Source organism: Xenopus tropicalis, chromosome 3, assembly GCF_000004195.4.
Source record: "Xenopus tropicalis strain Nigerian chromosome 3, UCB_Xtro_10.0, whole genome shotgun sequence".
Taxonomy (NCBI): domain Eukaryota; kingdom Metazoa; phylum Chordata; class Amphibia; order Anura; family Pipidae; genus Xenopus; species Xenopus tropicalis.
This window is the reverse complement of record NC_030679.2, coordinates 74,390,087-74,413,560: the sequence shown is the minus strand read 5'-3', so window position 1 is coordinate 74,413,560 and position 23,474 is coordinate 74,390,087. Positions and strand designations below refer to the sequence as shown.

At 40.1% G+C, this 23,474-nt stretch overlaps 1 protein-coding gene across 4 annotated transcripts in view; it reads left to right on the top strand.

Annotated features, from left to right (window-relative positions):
- gramd4 (GRAM domain containing 4) overlaps positions 1-23,474 on the top strand; it is a 74,185-nt gene that overhangs the window by 29,070 nt on the left and 21,641 nt on the right. For all 4 annotated transcript variants that reach the window (XM_031898999.1, XM_031898998.1, XM_002932190.5 and 1 more), the window contains 9 exons: positions 884-1,004; positions 2,283-2,403; positions 5,840-5,898; positions 12,419-12,554; positions 12,765-12,790; positions 16,329-16,420; positions 17,893-17,984; positions 20,668-20,716; positions 23,071-23,142. In XM_031898999.1, the coding sequence (XP_031754859.1) occupies positions 884-1,004; positions 2,283-2,403; positions 5,840-5,898; positions 12,419-12,554; positions 12,765-12,790; positions 16,329-16,420; positions 17,893-17,984; positions 20,668-20,716; positions 23,071-23,142 (768 nt within the window). The remainder of the gene's footprint in view (positions 1-883; positions 1,005-2,282; positions 2,404-5,839; positions 5,899-12,418; positions 12,555-12,764; positions 12,791-16,328; positions 16,421-17,892; positions 17,985-20,667; positions 20,717-23,070; positions 23,143-23,474) is intronic.

The window sequence follows — 23,474 nt, the reverse complement described above, 5'->3', positions numbered from 1 at the left end:
GTTTGCTTTATAAAAGTGAGTTTGTTATGATATGCATTCAGTAAATGCAGCACTCTTATGTGAGGGTTGGTGACTATTTGGCTATTCAGCTTCCAGAGGATGCTGGGATTTGTTGTTCATCTTCTGGAGGGACAGGTTTGTTATGTCTAGCGTCAAAGCAGTTGCTCATTTTTGCAGCAGAGATCCCATTCAATTTGTATGAGCAGTGAAGGTATGAATGAGACTTAATTAGGCCAGGAGTGATTTCTGTAGCCCTGCAGCGTTTTTCACTTGGACCCCTCCCTATGATGAAGACTTCAGTGACGTTGAAATTTCTTATACGGTAGCAGGATAACTGACAGTATATCTGCCTTTCTGCAGCAGAACTATTTCCCTGAGATTCCAATGCATGTAAAAGGCTTTATGTCTCTTCTGAAGCATATGCAAAATGTTACCGTTCTGCTCATTCAGACTTTTGCTTTAACTACCAACACCAAGAAATCAGGTAAAGTTATTTTAATTTTCAGGTCTGTGTCTGTGCTTTAGCTTTTGCTAGTAGATAATTTTCATGTGTTCTGAAAAATAGGATTTGTTAAAAGAGGAAATTATATATTCTTGCTCTGCCTTGTTCCTATATACACACATCTATGGCTAGGTCTCCATAGCACCGTTTCTAGAAAGTGTGATAATTGTATTTGGAATTACCTGTTTTTATGGTACGGCTTTTTGAGGCAGTTCTTGAAAATATCCAAATCTCCAAAGGCTTAACCAACACAACAGAAATGGCAAGGCTTTTATTAGACGGTAAAAAAAAGAGGTGGCTGAAGAAATCATCGGTGTAATAATTTTTGTTTTTAGTGTTCTTTGTCCTTTAACATTGCACACTGTTTCAATTTGTCTTCAGGCTGGTTCAGGGACCATCGTCATGGCTTCTGGAGTGGCAGAATACAGCAGGACAGAGTCTGATCGACTGAATGAGGTTAAAGGGCATCTAGAAATCGCCTTGCTGGAAAAACACTTTCTTCGTAAGTAGAATAAAACGTGCAAATAAGATTATTATGCAGATTAGAAATGTCTGGTACAGTTCTCAGTTGTGCAGGCTATTTTTTTTTTTACTTTTTCTTATGTCCTCTTTGCATATACTTGTCTTACCTCATTTCAAATGATTGTGGCAGATTCAGCAGATGTTTTTTTTTAATGCAGGTGAAACAGTGTTAGAAGCACAGTGGATGTACTGTCTACAGATAAATGTACTAAACCAATTCCTAGTCACAAGTTATGCCTGCTTTCCTCTGTGTCTGCAGCTATATTTTTATTATTGCTTTATATTTGGTGCAATGTTTTACTCAAAGCCTTGCTATTTAATGTGGTTTAAAATTGCCTGTTTTTTTTCTAGTCCTTTTCCTGCCAAATAACATACCTAAAACTTGCTGCTAGCTTGTGCTTACCTTGTAATTGAAATTGTAAATTTGGTAGTTGAATTAGAAGTATATTTGATTTGTTGAGGTATTGTTAAATGTAATTTTTGAAGGTCTAGAGCTGTAGTAACCCATAGCAACCAATCAGCAGGTAGCATTTATTGGTTAGCTGTTCATTTCTGTGGTTAACTGTGACAAAAGCATAGGTCAAACATGCATATACGTTAATTTGGCCATCCACACCAATGGCCAAATAGCAATAGAATGAGTGGAAAAACAATCGGTGTTTTTATACCTCAAATCCTGTCCTTGTTGGTCTCAGTGAAGCGAAGTGCATAAACTGAATTTCCACCCAGATTGCAAATTGAATGCAGTGTTAAACTGGCTCTTGTGATGCTGTGTGGTTTGGCTGTATATGGGCATTACATACAAATGCAATTGTTGCTGGAAGCAGAAGTATCTGTTTATAGTTGCTATTAAGTAGAAGGTGGTTTATCAATTTACCTTTCTCAGTTAACCCCTTATGTAAATTGCTCATCCTTATATGCAAACCAGAGACAAAGCCTGCTACTTTTTGTTTAAGCTGTGGATTTAGAAAATACCATCAAAAAGAAGTGTTGTTGTAGGAGTTGTAACTTTGCTGTAAAACCTAGCGCATTCATGTGGTATAGATCCTGGTAACTTGCAGTCATTATGATCATGTTGAACTATATCTCCTAAATTCAGCATTTAGCTTTTATTTTGGTAGTGGGGGAGTGTAAGGCAGTTACACATGAGCAGTAATTTCCCCTTACCTGCCTTAGAGATTGCACCATGTTTTATTTGAATATGCACACCAAAATGTATGGTATTTGTATTAAGTTTTTTTTTCCATTTCTTTCATAGAGGAAGAGCTGAGGAAGCTAAGGGAAGAGACAAACATAGAAACATTAAAGCAAGAGTTAGAAAAGGAGAGACAAAGAAGAACAGAACTGGAACAAAAAATTACCGAAATAGCCAAGACAAGGTATAATTGGTGACTTGTGTCCTTCAGCTGAGAATCATTTTCTTAGGGAAATGTAATTTTGTCACCCGCACAATAGTGCAGGTGACAAAACATCCAAAATACTCTTGCATTTGTATACTGCCTGATGCACAAAGAGTGGTGGCACTGCATGGCTCTTTGTAGGCACTGGGCAAAGGACATATCTTCATTGCTGAAATAGCTGACTCATTACTATGGAGAACACTGCTTGTTCTAAAATAGGGAAATGGAACATGCTGCAGCTCAGACTGGGTTAGTAATGGCTAAAATATTTTACATACATTTTCATTATCCTTTAAAAGAAAACTAAAACCACAGAATGAATACTTAACCAACAGATAGTTTATTTTATGTTAAAGGAAAACTATTCCCCCCCCCCCAGGCTATAAAAGCCTAGGCAGTGCTTGTTAAAGGAAAAGCTAAGTCACTTGGGGGTGCCAAAATGTTAGGCACCCCCAAGTGACTTGAATCGCTTACCTTCTACCCCGGCTGGTGCCCCTGTATGGGTTTTTCACTCTACTGCGCATGCGCCGGACTCGGAGTCGCAACGAAACAAGGGCGGAAGGGGGAAGCGCATCACTGCAGGTGCCCCGGCCTGGTGCGGTTTTCTCCTAACAGGGGCACCAGCCCGGGGTACGACATTTTAGCACCCCCAAGTGACTTGGCCTTTCCTTCCCCTTTAAGGGGGCTTTTATAGCCCGGGGGATATAATTCTCCTTTAAGTGACCTATTAAAGAATCTTGCCAAACTGGAATATATATATATATTTATATTTCAGCATTCCATCTACGCGTTTCGATCACCCCAGGATCGTCATCAGGATGATGACGATCCTGTGGTGATCGAAACGCGTAGATGGTATGCTGAAATAAATCACTGACCTGATTGATGCTATAGCTGTGAGTGCTTTCTACTGTTGAGTTTGATGCATTATTTTTGTCAGCACCCAGCCTTTGCCCCGATACTGGTGAGTGCCGATTCTTTACAAGACTATATATATATATATATATATATCAGTAAATATTTACATCCTTTCCCTTGATCCACCATTTAGTGATGGGCTGTGTGCATGACCAGAAATAATGCAGTGCTAACTGTAACAGGAAGTAGTGTGGAAGCAAAAGACAGAACTCTGTCCATTAAGTGGCTGATGGGGCCTAGCATGTATGTGTGCCTTGGCTTGTTTGTGTGCACTGTCAATCCTATGATTTTTTGAATCCTATATTTTTATGAAAATGGTTTATTTACAGCAGGGTTTTACATATGAGCTTGTTTATGCAATATATTTTTATATAGCTGTACATTGATTGGGGGTATAATTACTTTAATATTCATATTAGCTGTTTGGTTGAATGTCATTGCACCCCTTTTACTAGCTCACATTTTAGTGTTATTTTCCTTAAGAGTTCACCATTACCTGTGTGTTATTGTATCTTCATCCTGAACAAGTTGCCATAATGTGAAGTGATTGTGTGGCATTGAAATAAGGTTCAGGGAATGAAAAACAACATGATGAACATTCTTATCACAGTCAACATAACCTCCTCCTGCCAGACATCAGCTTTAAAAATAGATCTGCTTGCTAACATCTTGGTGGCTCTGTGCTCTGTTTTCCACTGGGGCAGACAACAGCGAGAGTGAGGCACTACAAATTACCTTACTTCAAAGCATCAGAATTACAATATGTTCTTCTAAACTGCCACCTGCCTAGGGTTGAGAAATACACATTTACAGTTGCAGTTACCCTTAACACAATTCCATTTTACCCCCAAAATACAAGCTATGTCAGTTACAGTGCATCTGACAGTTTGGTTATCTGATACTTTTATCTTGCAATCTGTTTGGAATTGGGGATAAAATGGTAAATATGATAATTTGATCAGTCTCCTAAAAATCATCATCATTGTTTAGTTACATTGTACCAGCAAGAATGTGCATGCTTGTTTCAGTGTCAGTAAGACAATCGCAGATTAGATTTCTGGATGTTTTGTACAGGCATTTGGATATTTGAAGTGATTTATTTTGGTGGATACAAGAAATTGACATTTATGTCAAGATATTTACATGTCTGGAGACATTAAGAAGGTCTGCAAGGGTGAAGTATCTCGTAAAATTTTGAATGTAGTGCACCAGTGCTCTTCCATGACATCAGCATTCCACTTTGGGATGCACATCCACCTGTCTTACCAATAAAATAATCATAGGTTTGGTTTATTTGGGCATATTGGTCAAGTAAAGGCTATACTGACTGTACAGTGCACTTTTACTGATGAACTGGAGATGCCCAACTTGTGGCCCTTTAATATGTGCTTTAATGGCATTGTGTAATTAATAATAATTGTGTAATGCTTGACAAAGGGGCTGTCTCAGCCTCGAAACGTTGCATTTCCGCAATAAAGGATTTTTTAAGGGCAAGTCCCGTATGTAGCTCTTGAGTGCCGTTGCTGTTTGTTGGTTTGGAGTCTGTGAGGAGGGTGCCGATCCCTCACTAGCAGTGTGCACCGAGGGGTGAATTTCCATTGGAGAGCTGAGGGAGTGCGGGTTTAGGTTCGTTGTGTACATTGTGTAATTATTTCATGTGCTATACTAGGGCACTGCATATGCTTAGTAATGCAAAATTAATGGGGTTGCTATGTGGCTTTTGTGATGGACATTTTTGGGTCACTGTGTTTCATGCCTTGCATTCTGTTGAGTAGGTTATGTCATATAGTCTATTACTGACTTATTAATGGAAGCAATACATATGACAAATGAGGCACACTCATTTTTTTGGTGTAGAGTGGGTTATAATTCAGGCAAGACCTACCGCTTCTAGTTAAAGATGAACTGTAAGACCAATAAAATGAGTAACCCTCTAATTTCCACATGTTGGACATGGCTTATGAGGGTTGTAGATTGGTTCTCATTAAAAGATAAATAAAGCTTAGAAAAAGAAGTAGGCTAGAAATGTTGCACATTAAGTTTTTTGGTTTTATACTAGTCTATGGTGACCACAGCCACTTAGCAGTGGAGATCTGTGCTTCCAGTAGCTCCCCATCTTCTTTTCTGCTAATTTACTGCACATGCTCTGTGCTGCTGTCAGTTACCAGATCGAACCACAATATACATTCTTTCTGATAGCTCCCAACAATGGTTGATCACCTTGGTTGGCGAGTTTAGCCATGTTTTAATTACACCCAAATGCCAGATTTGTATAATAAAAAATGGGGGAATGTAGTGTAAGTTGGTAATGGTAAAATTATTCTTAATGCGAAAACGTATGCCTCTGTGTGAACAAATTTGCCTTTGTGCAGATTTATGTAGGAATAAAGTGCTTGATAACAGCTTAAGTCTTTCAGAGTTAGTTTATTTTGTCCTGTTATAATGCTGTATCTTCTTTCAAAGGGCTTATATTGTAACAGTCTCTTACCTTTTTCAGGACAGATGAATCTGCCACACAGCAACTTTCAAAACAACCGTCTCAGACAAATGGAGCAGGTGCTGAATGAATGATAAACGGATAAATTATAACATTTTAATATATGTGCATGCAATATTAATCTTACCTATAGACTTAGCATTATATAGCCACCTGATGCTTACAAAATATAACCTGTGTAATGTTTAGGGGATAAAGCATCGCCCATGCACTAAAGCCACACCACAGCAGTTGAATAAATGTCCATTTATTACTGGATTACACTCAAATAAGCTTTATCTTCAGCAGAAATAACAACAACTTAAACACAGTCTTTCTTCAGAACAAAGTAACAGCAGCTTCAGGTATAACAACACAGTAAATGAATTTGTTTTCCCACTCAGGGTTTCAGCTCACCTAGAGTAGCCAGCTTTTTGATCCTTCAACAGGAGAGAGGTTTTCACACTCTTTTAGTGTAGTCCTCACATGTACATACCAACCCCCATACTGAACTCCCAGTGCTATCTTATTTCCTGCTGCAGTAATTAGCCCTGCTGTGCACCTTAAAGGTACCTGAATAAAGGGGAAATATACCTGTCATCCAGGACTTACCCCTGGACTCCTGTGCATATCCCCCCCCCCCCCCCCCCGCCCCCAGCCTCAACCCAGAGGAGGTGGAGGCATCACAGGTTAGTAAACAATGTACCCGGGACAGTGCATCTGAATTTTTGTGTAGTTTTGCGGGTTTGTGTTCTACAGTAAAACAGAGATCTTGGAGTGCTATATCAATATGTCACCCTGGCTCCCTATTGTTTCCTCATCCAGGTCAGGGGTGCATGCTCTGAGACCAAACGGAATTTCCTTCCAAGAAGATAGTAGCGTAAGGAGTCCAGGGCCCACTTTATGGCTAGGAACTCCCTTTCAACTATTGCATACTTTTTCTCAGCAGGGGTCAACTTCCTACTGAGGAAGGCTATTGTGTGTTCTTCCCCATTGATATTCTGTGACAACACAGCCCCAAGGCCAACATCGGATGCGTCAGTCTGCACTACAAACTCTCGACTAAAATCGGGGGCTACCAAAACGGGGTGTTGGCACAATGCAGACTTAAGTTCTTTAAAGACCTCTTCTGCATTGTCATTCCACTTAATCATGACAGACTTCTGGCCCTTAGTCAAGTCTGTCAAAGGAGCAGCCAAGGTAGCAAAATTGGCACAAACAGTCTGTAATAGCCAACTATGCCCAAGAAGGCCCTTACCTGTCTCTTAGTTAGTGGTTGAGGCCAATTCCGAATTGCCTCCACTTTGTTTAAGTGGGGTTTTACCATTCCCCTTCCTACAATGTAGTATTGGGCTTCCTCCATCGCTATGGCACATTTTTCTGGATTTACAGTGAACCCACCTTTTTAAAGGAGTCTAGTACTGCTTGGACTTTTGGCAGGTGGGATTCCCAATCAGTACTGAAAATTACAATGTCATCTAAGTAAACTGATGTGAACTTAAAGTGGGGGCACAATAATTTGTCCATTGCCCGTTGAAAGGTAGCCGGGGCAGTCTGAAGCCCAAAAGGCATCCTTTTATCCTAAAAATGCCCTTCTGGGGCGGAGAAGGCGGTTTTCTCCCTAGCTTCTCGGGTTAGAGGTATTTGCCAATACCCTTTAGTAAGATCAAGGGTGGTGATAAACCTGGCTGTTCCTAACCTCTCAATAAGTTTGTCAACCTGGGGCATAGGGTAGGCATCGAATTTGGATAGTGTAAGCGAGATCAGACATACAGACAGTCCTTTAGGTGAATACAGTCCATTTTATTGTGTACAGTGACTGACTCTGGTATCCAGCAGGAGCATAAGCAAAACAAAAGTAAACAAAACCTTTGCCACACTGGGCTCTAACTAATACACAGGGTGCTTTCCCTCTCTATTACCGGTCCCCTACTGGGATTACCAGCTAAACCAAAAACACAACTCCCCAGAGTCACAGTACCTTTTGAGAGTCCTTCTGTTTGGGAGAAAATGCTCCAAGCTGCTTCAGGCAGGCACAGACCCTCACACAGCAAGTTCAGTCCACAGTCTCAGCCCCAGCCCCTTACTCTCTGACTGTAGGCATATCTAGCCTGCTAATTATTCCCCAGGTGTGACTCCCTTGGGGAATTAACCCACTCAGCACCGCTATACATGAGGGAGTAGGAGATGAACCTAGGGGAAATATATCTCCCTTCCACCTGTTTACCTGGTACCGGTTCACAATAGGTAATCATTACAAAACCTTCTAGTCCCATTGGGCTTGGGGACTAGGACAGTTGGACTTGACCAGTCACTCTGTGACTCCTCTATGGCCCCAAGTTCCAACATTTTTTTTTTATTTCATCCAAGACTGCTCGTCTGCGAGCTTCATGGATGCGATATGGTTTTACACAGACCTTTACATTGGGCTCAGTGATAAGGTCATGCTCTATGACATTGGTAAGCCCGGGTATGTCAGAGAAAATATCTTTATTCCTCTGCAAATACTCCTTAACTTGTTGAGTCTGACAAGGCAGAAGCGACTTTTATGCTATTTGCCTTATCTTGAGCCTCATAGCTCGCAGTAGCCCCAGCAGACACTGGTTCCCTTTTTCTCCAGGGTTTTAACAAATTAACATGGTAGATCTGGTAAGGTTTCCTTTTCCCGGGTTGGTGTACCCTGTAATCCACCGCCCCTACTTTTTCAACAATTTCAAATGGCCCTTGCCACTTAGCTAGAAACTTACTCTCTACCACTTAGCTAGAAACTTACTCTCTTACTCTCAGCTACTCTATCTTCAACCTGGAAATGTCGTATTTTGGCTGAATGATTATACACTCTACTTTGTGTTTCTTGGGCCTTCTGGAGATGCTCTTTGACCATTGGCATTACATTAGCAATTCTTTCCCTCATTTGGGGAATGTGCTCTAGTACACTTTTATAGGGAGTGGTCTCACTTTCCCATGTTTCTGTTACCAAATCAAGTAACCCCCGGGGTCGATGCCCATACAGCGATTCAAAGGGTGAGAATCCCGTAGATGCTTAGGGTACTTCTCGAATGGCCAAAAGCCAAGCAGGAAGCAGGCAATCCCAATCCTTCCCATCCTTCTGTATTACCCTATTTAGCATTGTTTTCAGGGTTTTATTAAACCTCTTGACCAAGCCATCTGTTTGAGGGTGATAGACAGATGTCCTTAGCTGTTTAATTTGGAATAGCTTACATAAGTCTGCCATCACCTTTGACATAAAGGGCGAGCCTTGGTCAGTTAGAATCTCTTTGGGAAACCCTGTCCTTGTGGACATATGAAACAGCTCACAAACAATTAGTTTGGATGAGGTATTCCTTAAAGTGTTAACCTCAGGATATCTTGTAGCATAATCAAGTATAACCAAAATGTATTTGTGTCCCTGGGCTGACTTCACCAAGGGACCTACCAAGTCCATAGCAATCTGGTCAAATGGCACTTCAGTTATTGGGAGTGGTACCAAAGGACTTCGAAAGTCAGGGGCAGTTAACTGGCATGTGGGGCACTATACGTGCCTCTGTTTTCTCCGATCCCAAATGCCCTCCTAGTGCATCATTATGTGCTAAATCCAGCACCATCCTTCTATATGGCTGGGGAACTAGTAACTGCTCAACAATCTCATTTCGTGTCTTGGTGACACGATACAGGAGGTCACCGTTAACCGCAAAATGAGGAATCAAGCTCAGGTTCATGTGGGACCCTATTTACCACCACTACTTGTTCTCTAGCATGTACCAGTGGGATCTCGCATCTGGGAAGTGCCAAACGCTCCCCTAGAGACATCTAGGTCTGGAAGCACAGGATGGGAGGATGATTCCTCATCATCCTCTCCAACCATAACCTGTAATGGGGAAAATTCCCCCCCCCCCTCCAGAGGTTAGCTCAGTCTCCTGGCTTGATTCCTCAGACACAACCTTTTCATCATGCACACTTTTTGACATTTCATGATTCAAAACATTTTGTTTTGACAGTTCCACATGATCCCCTTCTGGTAAGGGTGCAGTGAAAGTGTCATTTTTACCTGTAACCTGTATTGGTTCAGACTCTTTCATTTGTAACTTTTCCCACAGTTCCCAGAATAATGGAAAATCTCGCCCAAGGATAACTTGGTGCACCAGCTTTTTTACCACCCTCACAACATGAGTGACGGTGCCGCAAGCAGTGGCAATTATCACTGGCAATAGTGGATATGTCCAAGTGTCCCCATGTATGCAAATTACACTAAGGGGGACATTTACTAATCCACGAACGCTCCGAGCATATTTTCTGCGACTTTTTCGTACCTTACGCAACCTTTTCGTTCTTTGCTACAAAATTTGTGTGACAAAATCGGATTGTCACGCAGAGTATGAAAGTTTTGGATTAATTCAAGCTTCAGTATCGTGACTTTCCTTGGGCCAGGTTGGAGCTGCAGAGTGCCATTGATTCCTATGGGAGGCTTCCAAAATCATGCACAGAAGGATCAAAGTTGGAAAGGTTTTCCTGCTGTTTACAATCGTTCGGTACGAAAACTTTGTGATAGTTGTGATCTGCAGAAATTATCGTATCCAAACCGAATTTGTCCCATTCGGGATTCGAACTCATGTTTTCATGAATGTGCCCCTAAGAGTTTTTGCACCCTGACACATCTTCATGGACACGCCTCCTTGCACAAGTGTAACCATACTCCCTGAGTCTAACAGGGCTTTATCAGAAACATTGTTCACATACACTTGACGTTCAAAACATCTGGGTGTGCAATGCAAACCTGTTGAGCATAAAAAGATACTCTCCGTAGGGCACCACTCTGCATTGGTTTCTCCTGTAAGGGACACTGAGCCCGCATGTGTCCTCCAGCCTGGCACCGCCAACACTGTATACCCCCAGACCTCTGGGGTGTTGTGGGGCCTGGCTGTGATACCGGAGTAGCTGCTAAAGATACCCTTTCGCTGTCCTTTATGCTGGTTCCAGGGTTCCGCAGAGGCCCTCTTCTTGAGGTTATAGGTGATCTCATCCCACATGAAGCAGACTCCCAGCGACTGGCAGGTGCAAGTAGCTCCTCGGCGACAGTTTATCTCACCACCATCTCAACTAGTTGCTCTGCTGTTTTTGGGTCTCCGTGGCTCACCCACCTCTAGAGGTCAAAGGGAAGAGACCACAAATACCAGTCCAACACAACCCGTTCCACAATTTGGGGGCCTGACAGGGATTCAGGCTGCAGCCATTTGGTCACTAGCTGTACCAGATCATGCATCTGAGAACGAGGGGAAAGCTTTGCTTGAAAAGTCCAGTTGTGCACCCACTGGGCTCTAACTGCTGTAGTTACCCCAAGGTGAGCCAGAATCTCCCCTTTAAGCCGTTTATAATCCATGGCATCCTGAGGGGAAAGGTCATAGTAAGCCTTTTGAGGTACACCGGACAGGAAAGGAGCAATGAGGCCAGCCCATTTATCCTGGGGCCACTCCTCTTTCTGCTGTTCTCTCAAAAGTAGTTAGAAACGCTTCAACATCATCGCTGGGGGTTAATTTCTTGACTGCCTGGGCTGATGGCTGCTTGCTCCCTCCCATGAGTTAGCTGTTGCACTGCCTCAGTCAGTAGCTTTAACTGAGCACCTGAAGTTTCCTGTTGAACTGCAACACTTTGCTGAAGTTGGATTGTGGCACTTGCCAACAGCTGCAACAACTCCTCCATAGCAACAGAGTTATAGTTTTTCAAAGGTCACAGGTAATTAAGTGGCTTTTCCTATTTGGCCTTTTCTGTCGTGCATATGCCCACATCCTCCACCAGTTGTAAAGTTCAGGGGATAAGGGATCGCCCATGTACTAAGGCCACACCACAGCAGGTAAATAAATGTCCATTTATTACTGGATTACACTCAAATAAGCTTTATCTTCAGCAGGAATAACAACAACAACTTAAACACAGTCTTTTTTCAGAACAAAGTAACAGCAGCTTCAGGTATAACAACACAGTAAATGAATTTGTTTTCCCACTCATGGTTTCAGCCCACCTAGAGTAGCCAGCTTTTTGATCCTCCAAACAAAATCAGCACTCCTTGGCGTATAGCTAATTGACCCGGGTGCTACCACTAAAAAATAACTTTTATTGATTAAATTAATACATGGTAGAACAGGTAACCAAGGAAACAGTTTGTACACAAGTGAAGTGGGAAAACATAATAAAAAGGTACATAGAAATCATTCCCATTTAAATGAATGAAATAAAGTATTTAGTTTTTAATTTTTCAAAGGTTCCTGGTGTGCTTTTTTTTTTTTTAGATTTGTTTATAAATATGTTAAGACCTTTCTATCAGTTTCTGAATGTGAATGTTTCATAGAAATATATGCTTAAATATATGTAGAAGCAAAAGAGCTAAGGAATAAATGGTTAAATAAGATGAACTGTTGTGAAACACATGGTTATTGAAATGTGTTGCAGGAGAGTTTTTTCCCAGATAATGTTCTTGACCTTTAATGAGTATTGTTGGTTTTTCTCAGCATGATTTAAAATTGAAGCCTATTGAACAAAGGTTGCTTAATATGACTCATCACTAGGGTCTTTAATTATTTTTTTTTTTGTTATTAATCTCATAAGACAAGCAAAGAAGTAAAACAATGTGCTATAGAGTCCAAAAGTGGTTTTACGACAAATTTGGGGAGTACATTGAGGATTTTCGATTTCAGCCAGAAGAGTGCACTGTGGAAACAGAGGAACCACTAAGCGCTAGAAGGTAATGCTTCTTATAACATATTTTATGATTATGTATATTTTGCTTAGTTTTGGCATTTACATTTGCAATTTATGTGCATCCATATGTGTACTTACTGTCAAAGAACTGTGGCAATTTGCATTCAACATTGGTTGCAGGCCAAAAATATTTTTTTTGGCAAATGTTACATTTTAATATATATATTTCTGTTCTGTTTTTTACTTTTTTTAGACTGACGGAAAATATGAGAAGGCTAAGTAAGTATCGATCTGATTTTATTGGCTTAGTTTAAAACCCTCTGTTTAGAGAACAGGGACTATGAATGTCTTTGGTAAATGATCTGTCTTGCAAATGAGAAACGTGTGTGTGAGTGGTTCTTTGGCTGGATCTTTGGGAATCTAATTAGGAGGTCATATAACATTTATAACTGGGGCACAACCCTCCCATTTTTGCACTTTTAAATTGCCTTTTCTATTGCAATATAAGAGTTCTTGATAATGTGAGGCATTTAATAAGTATAGCTGAGGAACAAAACACCAGTTTGTCACTAAGAGAATCATGTATGTTCCCTGTTGAGTGTCTGCAACTAATATTTATAATTATTATTTATACTACTATGGTTGTGGATGCAGGTTTCTTCCAAATACTGCTTTCCACTTGCAATACAAAAACATATACTGTCAGACTAATTCGCTCCTGAAGAAAAAGATCTTAGTGTTTGTTTTGTGATAGGGTAATTGTAATGGTAATCTGCACTTGGACTGGGAGTGATGTGAATCATGAAGTACTTGGTAAAGTGCCGAGTAACATGTCGTCCAGTAAAGTTTTAGTAGAGTCCTTAAATCTAGAGCCCACTTTTACAGCAAAAAGATGTGCAGTAGATAGTGCTAAATGGTATAGATATTATATATGCCTAAGGTAGCAATTGGGAAGGGCTAATGGGAATTACTCAAGGTTGGTGGGGGAGGTAGGGAGCTAGAGAAAGGAGGTTGGTGACTGTAATGCTACTGTTGAGAATATATATTAAAACTATATTTATACAAAAATAATAATCAAAAATCCCCTGTTTTTATCTCATGCTCTAATATTTTTTTTTCTTTCAGTGCTGTATCTTATGGCACTGGTACATTGAGTACTTTATTTCTGGCATTCAATTGGAGTTAATGCTCAGTGAATCTAAAAATTTTAAGTGTTTGCATAACAGGTGTCAACTAAAATGGTGCTCACAGGGAGAATTGCAGCAATCATTGCCTGCTGCTACTTTCCATTCATAGATATGGGAAAAGTCCTTCCTATGGCAGACACTGGAAATCCTCATTTGGGATAACTTTAGTGTCACAGTGTGCATTCTGGAGTGACCTCAGAATGAAAGCACCAACATCTAACATAGGCAACCTGTTTCCTATTTAACTAAAAAGGGCTCTACTGACCACTGTTTTGAATATGTGAGTACACTTGTTTTCCATGGACACTGCTGATTTGGCCCAATTGCACTTATATGGTAAAAGCACACGTCAGTGGGCCCTGCGAACCTGCTGGCATCAGTGCGTTATTCTTTAACTCTATATGGCAGTGCTGTCCAACTTCTGTGGTACCGAGGGCCTACATGGTGGAGGGCCAATAATGGAAGCCAGTTTTGACCACTCCCCTTTTTTAAACCACACCCACTTCAAACTACACCCATGCTATCACAAGAGCTTTTAAGACCATCCCCACATTAATGGTGGCAACACAGCAAAAACCCAATGGTTGGTGCTCACTGAAGGGATATCACCCTTCATTTATATATGAAAGAATTATATTATGTCATACACTTAAATCGATATGAAACAAAACAATTTTTCAATGTGAATGAAATGTATAACCCACTCCAGATACCTTGTGCTTCGGTTTAAACAAAAAAAATATACTTAACTCTGGAGCGCCCTCCTCTGTCCAGACTTCTCAGATGAGGTCTTATGGGGTAAAGTAAAATAAAAAAAAAAAAAAAAAATAGCGTAATACAGTAATGAGATATTAATAATCACCCCTCTAAAACGTGTTTATATCTAAAACAAATCTAATATGTTTTAGAATAAAGTTTTAGGATTTTACACATGTCCGTTGTATATTTGTCCAGCACCAGGAGAAAGTGGAAAAAGAGAAGCTGGGAGTTATAGTTCAATCACGAGGGAATTTGTTACAAGCTCCAAGACCACAGTGTTGGTCTGTAAGTATATGCACAATTGGCTAAGGATAAAAAGAAGTCACGGAAGAGTGTGAAATACGGAAATTCACTTATTTAAATAGACACGAACTTTAAACATTTCGCGGTGGATTGTATTTATGTGTTTTCACAGAAAAGTGAAGTAAATTTAGTAGTGGTGTTCACTAGATTTGTTTTAGATATAAACACGTTTTAGAGGGGTGATTATTAATATCTCATTACTGTATTACGCTATTTTTTTTTTTTTTATTTTACTTTACCCCATAAGACCTCATCTGAGAAGTCTGGACAGAGGAGGGCGCTCCAGAGTTAAGTATACTTAAATCGATATGCCTCCTCCTCTTCTGTGGATAGCACAGCAACCCCCCAGCATATAATTACACCCCTTGGGGACCTTATAATGACTATTTCCAAATGCCAAACTCCAGGAACAAACCCCTGCCAGGTTCACCTTCCACAGGCAGCATAGGGCAGGGAGAGTATGGCACACACAGGCAGCATAGGAAAGGCAGAGTATGGCACACACAGGCAGCATAGGGAAGGCAGAGTATGGCACACACAGGCAGCATAGGGGAGGCATAGAGCAGGCAGAGTACTGCTTGCCCTACCCCTCCTGTGTGTGCCATGCTCTTCCTGCCCTCCCCTGCCTATGTGTGCCATACTATGCTTGCCCTCCCCTTCCTATGTGTGCCATACTATGCTTGCCCTCCCCTGCCTATGTGTGCCATACTATGCTTGCCCTCCCCTGCCTATGTGTGCCATACTATGCTTGCCCTCCCCTGCCTATGTGTGCCATACTATGCTTGCCCTCCCCTTCCTATGTGTGACATACTATGCTTGCCCTCCCCTGCCTATGTGTGCCATACTATTCCTGCCCACCCCTGCCTATGTGTGCCATACTATTCCTGCCCCCCCTGCCTATGTGTGCCATACTATGCCTGCCCCCCCCTGCCTATGTGTGCCATACTATTCCTGCCCACCCCTGCCTATGTGTGCCATACTATGCCTGCCCTCCCCTGCCTATGTGTGCCATACTATACCTGCCCACCCCTGCCTATGTGTTCCATACTATGCCTGCCCTATTGCACACACAGGCAGCATACAGTGACACAATGCTGGATGTGTCAGAGGGAATATGTCTGAGGTGTGAACAGGGGAACAATGTGAGTGATTACAGCCAGAGCCTGAGGTGTGAACACTGCAGGGGGAAAACAATGAAGGCATTAAAAGGTGTGAACAGTACAGGGGATTACATGATTAAACAATACAGGGGGATTACAGCCTGAATCTGAGGTGTGAGCAATGCAGGGGGGCAGTTAATCTCAGTACTGATACCATTTAAAGGTAATACAGAAAGGTAAGCCATCAAAGCAGCCAGACAGGTGGGGGGCCACACAGAGGGGGGTCTGCGGCCCGCGGGCCGCCAGTTGGACAGCCCTGCTATATGGTATACTCCAAAACAGTGTTTCAGCCTTTTAAAGATATACTGTCAATCCTATATAGATAAGATACAGAAACCAAATAAAATAAATGTGAAAAAGATTTTAGTAGTTTACTGAACATAAATTTTTTTTTATTTGAATTTCCAGAGAGAGGTGCCAAACCTGTTACAAATTTTATAAAGAACCTTTCTGCCTTATCAGACTGGCATTCTGTCTACACTTCTGCCATTGCCTTTATTGTAAGTATCTGTGTTAAACTATAAAAGAAAGTCCAGTAGATTATAACTGTAGATTTTGCTGGTTCCAGTTCTTTGCTGTATAGAAGAGCAGTGCTCATAAATGATGCATGGCATGAGCAGAGCTAGGCTCCATGTGACCACCTCCTTGCATTTCTCATGCTAGTGTGTGCTAAGTTGTGCCTGCAATCTAAAGATGAGCCAGTTTAGTTCTCAGCTAGGAGGTATTACATAGAAACCATTCTTAAATAAATAGGAAACATTTTAAACAATTTATATTCTACCTACAATAATTTTTAAAATATCTGAAAGCAGATGATCATTTGGGTGCAATGGTACACAGGTTATTTTGGGCTTTTTGCTTGCCGTGCTGCAAATATCCATACTACAGCCCAATAATAGCCAGGGCAGTGGCACATTGGGTGATTTCAGATCTTTGCCTGCCTTGTTTTTTAGACCATAGACACTAATTACATAAAATCACTTGTTTGAGCTTTGCAGGTGCCCCTGAAAACACAGCAGTGCTGCTGTAATTGTATATGTTAATCCCTTTTAGGGTGAAGACACACGGAGCTACGTAGTAGTAGCTACTGGTCACAGTTACTAAGCACCAGAAAATACCCTGCCATAGACAATACTGAGAATTGATTCTGCTAAAACACATGTAGAGACAATTATCAGTAAATGATCAGCATTGTCTATTTTTGTAGCCGTGACAAGTAGCTGCTACTAGTAGCTTTGTGTGTCTTCACCCTAAGGTATCAGTTTCAATAGATAAATAGGCTTTATAGTATGGCATGTTAGGCATGTTTACAGTAAGCTCAATGAGCAATTTTGAGAAAAGATCATGGGCATATTTGGGGGGGACCTTCCCCCTCCAAATCAAATAAAAGTATTAAAAGTGGTTTTGGAGTCCCTTAAATATTGCAACACATTCTCTTACGCCAACCTGTAAATTAAATCAAAATGACAGAACCAGACAGAGGATGAGTGAATGTGGGTGTCCTGCCAGCTCCTAACTTCTCAATATGCCCATTGAAAACATGCTGCAAACTTTCACTGATCTTGTGTTAGTAGAAGACAACATGGATCCACTGCCACATACTCAAAAGTATGACTTCTTCTTATAATTTTGAGCTAAGTCATTTCATGACTTGCTACAGTAATATATAATGGTGATGCCAAAGGAAGGAGTAATAATCCATAGAAAGAGAGAATTTTGGCATGCAGGTTGAGCAGCCACACTCTTTATCTCATTAAAATTAAATCCATTTGAAATTGTGTTGTTGATCTAATGATCTTTTACAAAATAGCATTTTTACAAAAATGGTTTATATATTGCATAGAAGACCAGCATCTTCCTTGATTTGACTTCAAGTTTTAGAGATAGGGTGACACTTTATTTCTCTATCCCACTACTGGAGAATTGTTCTGTGCATCCTGTTTAACTAAATTGTATTTTTCTTCTTTTGCAGATTTACATGAATGCTGTTTGGCATGGCTGGGCCATACCTATGTTTTTATTTTTAGCTATTTTGAGGTTATCACTAAATTACCTCATAGCCAGGTAAATGATTTTAAATTTACAAGATGACCTGTTTATATGTGGTTGCAAAGCATACTGTACCCGTAACTCTATAACAAACGGTTTTAAGACGTCAGACAAAAATTTTCAGCCAAAATCTGCAGCATGTGAGCTGCTGACAGGATCCCGCCATTCCTTTCAGTGCACATAGACCACAGGGTGTGTCAGAGCATACTCAGGTTTTCTGTAAAGGCTATGTTACATTAGGTGATTAGCTGCCTTCTGCCCCCGACTATAGTGTGCACTAACAGGCACAGTATCCACCTGTCTGTGCACATTTGGCAAAAGTATGATTTTTTGCATAAAAGTGTACTCTCTTTGTTCACTCACAGGCGGATTAAGCAAAGCCAAGAAAATATGACAGGGAAAATGCAGCCTTTGGGGGGGGGGGGGGGGGGTTCTTTTGCCTAGAAGATGTATTAGAGCTCACTCTTAAAATCGCCAGAAATCCTCTACATGCAGGATTTGTGCTAAAGTTTCTACGCGCTGAAATCAGTTATTTAAATGGCATCTGCTAAGAAATGCCCCCCCACCAAAAAAAAAGATATATTGGATTGAACTTGACTATTTTGGACAATGGTCGGAATATTTAATTGATTGTTTTGTTGAAAACGCTTATATTAAATTTTCATTTTTACCATAGTCCCCCCCCTCACCCCTAAGGATCTGCCCCCATTAATCTGTCAAAGTTGCTAGAACTTCTAAATAGAAAATGCCCCATCTGATGTATGTTGCAATGACAGGGGGGCCTCTGTTACAAAGTACTCTCTTCAGCTCTTGGGCATTATGGTCTGCCTGACACCTTTCTTTGGGTATTCTGTAGGGCTCTGTTTAGGCAATATTATTAGGAGCAATAACAAGTAGACTGGTGTTTTGTACATTGCATTTTTCCACCAGATGGCAGCAGCAGACATAGCACCCTTTGTGCCAAAGCCTTTAAGAATGCTCCTTTAAAAATAGACATTCAGTTTCATAATTTTGTCCTGAAATGACTAATGACATGTTGGGGATTTTCTAGTAGTTAGTGACCACTGAGGGATAAAGTTCAATAGAGCTAATCACACATGCATTTGTCACCCACTATTGGCAAACTCTGCTTGCTGGATATTTATAGCATCACTTGCCTTAGGCTTGAAAGCCATTTGGCAGGCCAAGTGATTACTTAGTTGGTGTTGATAATGATCTCTGTGTACTTTGTAAGGTTACCCCATGCCCCACAAAAATGCACAATTTAAAGCCTTAGGTTATTACACTGTGAATATTAATTGTACATTGCAAATTTTAACATGTGCTTGAAGGTGTAATTTTGTATGCGCAGAACAGACAATCTCGCTATAAGATTTTATTACAAATAGTGTCCACTGGCGCAAACAACAAAGTGACAGTCACTTTTTTTTTTTTTTTGCTAATGTGATTTAATAAATACCGTGAATAGTTTATTTCAGGCTTCATTGTATATTGTTTTTTCAAAAACACTTCTATAGTTATATAAATAACCTGCTGTATAGTCACAGGCCAAGCCATCCAAGTTGAATTGAGCTAAAAGATACATTTTACATTTTTTTTTAATCAGCATATAACATAATTATCTACCCATGTATGTACGAAAACCACTGTATTCTAAGGAGCTTATCCTTTATCTGCTGTGTAAACATTTGCTTTTTTTCCTGTTCCGCTTAGGCTAATGTCCCATGGGGAAATTAGTTGATGCTTAGAAATGACATTCAGTGCAATGGGGAAATCGCAGCGACTTCCCGCTCAGTGGGTTTTACTTTTAGCAATTCCAATAGTTTTCAATGACGATGCTTTCTTTGTAAAATCACTCGAAAAAGGAGTGATAAGCGATATGAAGTAGTATTGTCGGTTTATGTACTGGTGATTTATATTCTTTATGTAGAGACAAAACAAGTGACTTGTTGCTGGAACCCGTTTTTTCAAAATCTCAGTAACTAAATCTCCCCATGGGAAATTAACCTGAAAAGCATGTTGCATTCACAACATTTAATATTTTTGAAGCGTTGTGGTGGCTTCTCAGCCTGCAGCTTCTACCCCATGTAGCATGGGCCTTTTTCCTGCAGAACCTCTCTATATAGCATTTAAGGTATAGCAATATTTGCCTGTGATTATATTATTATAACTATATACAAAGAGGAAATAATCAGTGTGTTTCATTCTAATTGATATTCTGGGAAGCATTGGCCTTGTACAGATGGCTCCTTGTTTTGTAGTTCTAAATGACAGAAGTGTGTTGGTTTAATAACAAGACCATGTTTCACTTTACCGAACAACAATATTAGTGAACTTTGCGATTTGTTACCAATCAGTTTGACAGTGCCATCTTTAACTCGCATAATATTTTCCCTTGAATTAATTGGGGTCCTTATGATGATAGCTTTTTGTTTCAACTAATAGCCAGTCTGCATTTTCTGGTCACTTGTTCAGCTACATGTACTCTGATTGGGAGCCATGGGTTGTCAAATATTTTTCCACCTGTGTATTTAATAAATATCTCAAGCACCCCAGCACTCCAAAGTGTCACCAAAACCAATTAGAAAATAAAAAAGCATTGGTAATGTCAAAAAAATAAATAAAAAATCAACAGTCTTTTTAATGTTTAATCTGCTGAAGAAATATGTTATATTTTCTCATTTCCTGCTGTAAATAGGGGGTGGAGAATACAGTGGAGCATCGTGCCTCAAGTTTCAGAAACAATAGTAAGTGTTTGTTTCTACAGATTCCTGAATGAATATATGCTAAATTTAATTGTATTTTGGGGGAATAACTAACAAACCTACCCTTCCAAGTGTAAAGACAGCATTAGAAATAGAAGTGCTAAAATGCAATTTTCCTCTCAAAAATTCACCTTCAAAAGGAATTAAAAACTCTTAATGTTTGGGTGGGGGAGAGTGGCAAGTAGGAAGTCTTACAGCACCATACCCGACCTGGCCTCATTTAGCAACACTGGGAAGATTTGCATCTGAGCAGTGACTCATAACAACCAATCGGTAATTAGCTAGGTATGAGACCTGTTATCCAGAATGCTCGGGGCCTGGGGTTTTCTGGATAAGGGATCTTTCTGTAATTTGAATCTCCATAACTTAAGTCATCTAAAAAATCATTTAAATATTGGATAAACCCAATAGGCTTGTTTTGCCTCCAATAAGGATTAATTATATCTTAGTTAGGATCTAGTATAAGGTACTGTTTTATTATTATTATTATTATTATTTTTTTGAAAATTAGAATTATTTGCTTATAATGGAGTCTATGGGAGATGGCCTTTCCGTAATTTGGAACTTCTGGATAACGGGTTTCCGGATAAGGGATCCCATACCTGTACGGTGAAAGCAAAAATTTGATTGGTTGTTATGTGTTACAGTTGCCTTGTATTCCTGCCCTGGTCCTAGCTGGTGATTTACCCACTGGGTTGGTCAAATACCAGCCGGGTTGTAACCCTAGTTACAGCACTAATGCAGATTTGCCACTTGCTAGTAAATGAGCCCGGCAGTAGTGAAATGTAACATCGCTGTTGCTGACTGAATAAAGTGCACAATTTTGTTGTTTGTTGGTTCAGTAGCAACTAATAATTAATAATAAGTAATTGCTGTTTGCTGTGAGAAATGTTATCATTATCCTATATCAGAGCTGTCCAACTTATTACATCCAGTGGACTAATTATTTTTCATACAAGCATGTTTGAGGGCCGGTTTATTAATGATATCAAACAGTGAAGCCTGTGGAGCCATTGAGCACACTAGGGGCCATAAAAATCCTGTTGAGGGCCACATCCGGCCCACGGGCTTCCAGTTGGACAGTCGTGTCCTATATTATATGACACTGAAAGGGCTTGGCAGCGATATCATCACTCCTTGTCCCACTGGAGCTTACAATTTAAGGTCCCTATTACAGTTTCCCACACTATGGGTAATTTTATCAGGAGCCAGTTAACCTGCCTGTATGTCACTGAGTACTGAAAAAACGGAGTACCCAGTTTAAACCCAGGCAAGAATGAAGAGAGCATATGATCCAATTTAACCAATTTCTGACAGATTAGCCACCCATGCACTGAGCGCTGAGCATGAGCTGATCCATTAATAATATACAGCAGGCATAGAGAGACCCTTAGGACCAGGGCTGCATCACAGTGCTGATTGTTTTGATTTGCAGGCAGGTCCTTCCATGGGCCTCATAGGGCCAATAGGCTGCTGAAGATGAATTAGAATAATTTACTATTTTATCTCTCCTAATCAAATACATGTTTCAACAAAAGGCATAGATTTGTGTATTTATACTTACGCTACTGCCACATAGTGCTTGTAGGTGGTATTATGTTGTATTAAATTATAAAGTATGTGTGGCAGTGAAATTACAAAAGCATGTTTAACAGCTTTATGGTTCCTGTGTTTAACATACCTATTTAACCTTATAATATTTTTATCTTTAAATACTATAACCCACTGACTTGTCATGTTCATCCAGTTTTGCACCCCTCCTTTTAGGATATGCATGAATTGTTTATTTTAATTCATGAAAATAAAAAGGATGTCTTGCTCTTAAAACAATACAGTTGTAAAACTGAATTTTACAGAACTGTTTCTGGGAGATGGAGGTGAAATTGAACAAAAGTAATTTAGAAGAATTCTGCTTGCAGTATCACTAGCTTTTAGCATATTTGAAATATAGCTAGTTTATCCCATAGAGACCGAACATTCATTCTTATTTCCCTAAACTTGGAAAAGCTCTCTATTCTTAAATGTTAAAAACAGTGCTGGGTAAAACACAGGTAAATTATTCAAAATGCGTAATCACCTGAAAATACCCTCTGAGGCATTTTAGCGTCATTTAAATTATTTACCCAAGTTAATTTACATTGCTGGCAGTGGCACAGCATTTCGGTTGCTTGGTCGCCAGCACTTTAACACAGGTGACACAACATCCCAGCTGCCCTAATAGACTGCACTCTGAAACATTTTTCTTTCTTTGGCATTGTAACTGCTATTCCTTTTCATAAATGTACTTTTTTTCTTTTCTACTTGTTTTTCCATAATTTGACTTTCTTTTTCCTTAGGAACTTCCAAAAGAAGATCTGACGGTATCTGAGAAGTTTCAGCTAGTCCTCGATGTAGCACAGAAAGCACAGGTACAGAATTCTATTTCCACAGACCAAAAGCTGCATAGTTCAGATTCATGGTGGACAGAACAACTCAATAAACACATAAATAAAATTCAACAACCTTTACCATTTACTGTAGGCAGCTTTGGTAGCTAATAATGTTTTTTACACAGCCTTTCATATTATAGATGAAAAATGGTGCATAGAGTTTACTAAAAAATTATACCTTACAGCAGGGATCTCCAACCTTGTTTACCTGTGAGCCACACTCAAATGTAAAAAGAGTTGGGGGGCAACACAAGCATGAAAAATGCTAATGAAGTTGCCAAATAAGGGCTGTGATTGTCTATTTGGTAGCT